The following is a 6,000-nucleotide window of genomic DNA, read 5'->3' as shown; positions in this document are numbered from 1 at the left end:
AAAGTCAGTTGGTGCTTAGAGACAATTTCGCTCAGAGAAGCTGTCAATCACAGCGGTCAATTAGGTCATTTTTAAAGCATCAAATAACTAACGAAAACCAAACTTATTTAAAAAAAGGAACACTTGAACTTTCTTCAGCGTGATAAAAACTACATAAAATGACAGAAACGTCTCACGTCACATTAGAATACATGGAGGAGTGGGGTCTATGAGCTATACTGGGACCAACCACCTGGGGGCGATCGAGACTCTTTGGCTTCATTTTTCAGGACGTGTGCTGCACACTTGATCTAGACGTCACTCTCAGCAGCGTGTGCAGTGTCAGGATGTTCGTCTGTTCACTGTGACTGAGTATATCAGGGCCTTGAATCACGTTCAGCCTCTTGTACATTACGTGTGCACGAGTGCAAGCACGAGCAATAAAATGCTGGCTGCAGTTCACTTAACGGCCACTGGTGTCGCTAATAACAAGGGTTTCTGAATTCTACATATAGCCACTTTAATCACTTGTTCATGAGTAAATAAGCAAAATCAACTTAAAAATTAGAAATTTAAATGAGCAATTCTTAGGGTGTGTGTAGGAGGGCTAGAGACTTTAAGTGATTTTATTACTTTTCTGTACAAGTTCGATTCTGTTACAAGTTTACAACATTGATTCACAATCATGCTACTTTATGGCAAAAACAGGGAAAGGAAAGTACCACACAATGATGACATGAAACTTGATAAAGCTGTTGAATCTTTGGTGAAAGGAAAAGACAGAAAATTGCACATGTAAATAAATCATTAAATAAGTGTTCGTCCATGCTGCAAATTTAACATTTCAAGAAATGGAGGACTAGCCTAGAAATCTAGAAGCACCCTAGTGGCAGCAAATCTAATTTGCAGCCAGGGCGTCTAGCAACTCTCCGTTGGCTTGCGAGCTGGAAAAACAAAACTCTGGTCAGGCCAATCACATCGTGTATAGAGTCGGTGGGCGGGCTTAACATAATGACGGCAGAGTTGCCGCGGTTCCGAGTGCTACTCATAAACAAAGAAGCTGGCGAACAGCGGACTTTCCAATCGGCTTTGGCCGCGACTCTGGAAGACTTGGAGTTAAGCTTTTCTTTGAGAAAAGAACCGGACTGAAGTCATTCTTAAGAAAGGAAGATGTGTTCGGAGTTTTGCCGACCGTATATGGCGAAAGTTTAATCTATCAACTAGCTCCGCTTCACCTTCTTCGTTGCTCTGGTTGGTTGTAGCGCTATCCTTTTGCGTGCAGAGGGAATTTGAAAGACAACCGTTTATTGAGCCCTGCCAATGGTGAGTTCCCAGACCCAACATCTTGATGTGGGTCTGGCTTGTCAGGCTAGTGGAGGACTGCACATTTTACTCATTTATTTCACCTGCAGTGCTAAAATAACTAACCATCTACTTTCCCTTATGACCCTTTCTGATGCAAAAAGAGGCTCGAGAGGCAAATGAAGACAACAGTAAAAGCGGTGCAGTATTATCTCAAAGCACTTGTCTTCTTTGCAATTACAATGGGGCCAGAATGCATCAGATTCACATTTAAGGCAAAATGTGGTTGAAAATAGAGAACAGGTGTTCAAGTCGGGGTTTCTTCACTGGATTTTGATGATAAACAACAACAATGTTCATGTTTTATTTTGAATGTTCTTAACATTTGTGCAATTGCTGAATTTCAACAATGCTGCTCACAGTGAAGAAACGATCTGAATTTTATGTTTAGCTGCACTGTTCGAAGTCACAGTGGCCTGCTGGGATACAATCAGCAAAGACGAGGTCCCTTGATATGAATATGACTGGGTCATTCTATAAAGTAGGTGCCTTTAGGTCATTTTTAAGGTAAATTTTTTATAAGATCGTCAACATTCAATGTTATATTAATGTTTGACAGTTAATTAATTGTATTCAATTAATTTAAATATCTTTTTCACAATATTCACAATAACAGACATCAATTTACCCCAATTGACCAATTTGCCCTATACTGATAAAGTGATCAAAAAATGTGTGTCAACGAAGGGATTGTGACACTTTATAACAGTTTCTCTGCGCTATGGAAAAGTTCATTTTTATAAAAAGGGGGAATTATGATGGTAACACGGTGGTGACATAACCTTTTTAATATAAGTCATGTCTAATAAAATACAATATTTTGAGAGGGAGAATAATTTGTTTGTTTTATCCAAATGTACACAGTCCAGAAAATGGATCCACATGATGAAAGAAAATTAAAAGTTAACAGATTTTTGTTAATTTGTTTAGAACTATACATAATGCATTAGAAGTGGCATTGGCTATTCATTGTTAAAAAATAACTCAAATGGTATCCTTTTTGTAGAATGACCTGAATGATTCTTCTGTCAGCATTGTAAATGGTAAATTTCAAACACAGAGACAGAGAGAAAAGATAAAGTAACAAGTTAGTACCAAACTAAAATCATTTAGAACATGATTAAATGTGGTCCGTTCTGTAGTTCTGTTCTAATTCTGACTTTATTTGCTCACTGAATAAAGTACTAAACGTACCACACTACTGAACTAAATATGGACAATGATCATTTATATTTTGAAGATTTGGGTGGAAAAAACATTTACACACACACATATAGACATACACATAAAAAAGTGCCTTTTTGTGCTTCAATTTTTCAAATTCTTCAACAGTTTCAAGGGTCTGATCAGGTCATAATGAAAAAGTGTTTGCCATATTAAAGGACTGTACACAACAATCCAAGTACAGCCTAAGGCCTCACCGGAAATCCATCATAAATCTCTATTTGCTGTGGGCTAGTATGAGAAATATCAACGCATAAGACCAAACAAGTCACATACAAAGACATGCACAGTTCGCATATCTGAAATTTCTGACATCTAACATATTACAGCACTGATATTACACGAGTCTGAAAGAAGGGGGCAAAAACAATCACACTTCTAATGACTGTTCTTTGAAATACTTTGAAATAATAATTCTAGGGTGAAATGATAAACCCCAGAAAAGAAAAATATGATTATTTTGCTTTGTTTTGTGTCAAACAAGTCGGGTGTCCTCCTAAAGTCTCTGTAAAACCAGTGAAACAAAAATGAGCTAGTTCAAAAAGGATATGTAATATATTGTTCCCTTAAGCATTCAAGGGACAGTGGCTACCATTTGGCCAAGTGATGATGACTTATGTGCCCATGATGGTTGACTACATTGGTATTCCGAGGCTGTATCCACACAGTGTCTTTTTGGTGATGAGTTGGATTTGAAAAAAGTCAGATGAAAACGTCCAACATCAATCCCCATCAATAAATAAAACTTGTTCTTTCAAGAGTAACTTTCTCTGTGGCCCGAGCCATTCCTGCTGGCGCAAGCATGGAGCGCTTTATGATTCATAATGATCGTCACAAGGAAAGGATTCAGCCAGGCGGAATTCGATTTCAGATTTGACTTGTTTTGTGATAAGCTTTACATAAGGCCAGCCTTGGTTGAATGAAAACTCATTCTCAGTGTAACTTTCACTTCAAAATGTTATGCTGGTATTCATTTCATAAGAACTCTTGAGTGCGTCTCATCTAGGGGCTGCTCAAGAGTGCTACATCTTCTTAGGCACTGAAACGTTCTCCCCGCACAGTTTCAGGGTTGTTTTCTCCAACATTGAATTTATGTTCTGAGGGGATTAACTAAAAATGAAGGAAATGATCCTTTATGAGTTTTAAAGAGATTTGGTTCATGGAGGAGAAGGGCCAGGTTGTGAGCCTGGCAGCAATTCCTGTGCCGTCCAGCAGTGGGCACCAGATGAATGGCATTATGAAGAAGCGAGACCTCTGATTGGTCTACCTCATGCTGCTGTTGAAGCTTGAGTTGTTGCTACTGCAGCTTTCCTCGTATGTGGGAGGCGGCTCTGAAAATTAAAGTGAAAAAAAATGAACAATTCTGCATTTAATTTGGTCAGTTACAGTCACACTGTGACAGGGTCATGTCTAGATCATAAACCTTTTTCATAAAAATGTGAGATTTACATTAGCTGCTGCCGAGCAGTGTTGGGTGTAACTCATTACGAAGTAATTCATTACTGTAATTTAGTTAATTTTCCCTTAAAAAGGGAAAGTAAGGGATTACTCTTCATTTTTAATTACATTTACTTCTTGTATAATTGGATTAAATACTGTACAGACTATAGAAAAAATCTACATAAAACAATGGTGTGCTTTAATGTAACCTTCTCCCTTTAAATACTTTGGTCAGTTTGGGAATCATTTATGCAAATGTATATTATTTATTTGAAAGAATTCAAATAAATTAATACATGTAGACAAGTGACAGCTTGTTGCACACTCTTACATATTTGAGGGTTGCAACATTAACCTTAGTCGAAATGTAGCCCCATGTATAAACTAAATATTAACAGAAGCCTCCAACCAGAAGTAACATTAAAGGAACACGCCGACTTTTTGGGACTTTAGCTTATTCACCGCATCCCCCAGGTTTACATTAGTCCACACATACAATTTTCATCTCTGTGTGTGCCATAACTCTGTCTGACGCACCCACCGCTAGCCTAGCTTAGCACAAAGACTAGAAGTATATGGCTCCAGCTAGCCTACTGCTCAATAAGTGACAAAATAACGCCAACATTTTCCTATTTACATGTTGTGATGTGTATAGTCACAGCGCGTACAAATAACAAGGTTACATGAGACACAGCCATCTTATAAACGTATACATACTGGGGACTATATTCTCAGAAGGTGCAGCACTGCTCTACTTCTGCGGAGTGCGGAGTGATTTGCTCGCGGTGAGGAGAAGAGAGTTCGCTCAGAGTTGGAGTAATAGTCAGCAATTACTAGATAGTTTACAATCATGGGTGTTCGCTGTACTGTAAAGAACTGCAACAATAAACAGGGGAGAAAAGGTAATACCATGATATAGAATTCCAATCCAAAACACTGACCTGATGAATCTATGGCTGCTTGCTCTGGATATAGATCCAAACACACCTGTAGCCATCATCAAGTACCATCGTGTTTGCTCAGAACATTTAACCGAGGACGACTATTTTAAAAAAATTGAATTTGCCTCACGGACCATGAAACGTGTGCTGAAGGATACGGCCATCCCATCGGTAGTACAGACAGGACAAAGCGGTTCACCTGCGGCTGACGACTAGACTACTGTAACAGTGCCATTAGCTAGATCTAATGTAACGAGTGGTCACTACTGTATTGCAGTTGTTCCTGTACTCCATGTATCCCCTGTAATGTTAGTATTGTGTTGTCACGAACACGCTCTGTCACAGTAACAAATGAGCGGTGCTAGAGGTAATTCAGCATCTTGTCTATCAGCTTCCAAAGTTTGTAACTCCTCGTCTGTGTATTCTGGCTCAAAACGATATAGTTCTGGATTTTGGTTTAATCCATTTGATCCATGGTTGAAAATCCTTTGACAATTCCTCAAAGTCAGCCATGATCAACAGTCACGTTAGTTACTAGCTACCTAGTCACGTTGGTTTTGTTGACGGAAGTACCAATGGGCCTTCTCAGGTGCTGCGAGCAAATCACTCCGCACTCCGCAGAAGTAGAGCAGTGCTGTGCCTTTTAAGAATATAGTCCCCAGTATGTATACGTTTGTAAGATGGCTGTGTCTCATGTAATCTTGTTATTTGTACATGCTGTGACTATATCATAACATATACATCACAACATGTAAATAGGAAAATGTTGGTGTTATTTTGTCACGTATTGAGCAGTAGGCTAGCTGGAGCCATTTACTTCCAGTCTTTGTGCTAAGCTAGGCTAACGGTGGGTGTGTCAGACAGAGTTATGGCATGCACTTGAGATGAAAATTGTATGTATGGACTTCTCTTAACATAGAATATAGAAAAAAATAGCAGAGCGATTGGATTACAACTAGCTGTTTTAGTTTCAAACTTTTACTGTACAAAATTATGTTCAAACTTACGCTTGATTACATTTTAAGAGAGAGAGATTATTATGAGCATAAATGGC

At 38.7% G+C, this 6,000-nt stretch overlaps 1 protein-coding gene across 1 annotated transcript in view; it reads right to left on the bottom strand.

Moving 5' to 3' along the window:
* Positions 1–573: 573 nt before the first annotated feature.
* The window catches only part of arrdc1b (arrestin domain containing 1b), a 51,511-nt gene continuing 46,084 nt past the window's right edge, over positions 574–6,000 (bottom strand). Inside the window, exon 8 of the mRNA XM_079835947.1 lies at positions 574–3,896. Within this exon, the coding sequence (XP_079692073.1) occupies positions 3,829–3,896 (68 nt within the window). The 3' untranslated portion in view covers positions 574–3,828. The remainder of the gene's footprint in view (positions 3,897–6,000) is intronic.

The sequence above is a fragment of the Gobio gobio genome (assembly GCF_949357685.1).
Source record: "Gobio gobio genome assembly, chromosome: 14".
NCBI lineage: Eukaryota > Metazoa > Chordata > Actinopteri > Cypriniformes > Gobionidae > Gobio > Gobio gobio.
The sequence above is the reverse complement of the archived record's forward strand: the minus strand, read 5'-3'. Positions and strand labels throughout refer to the sequence as shown.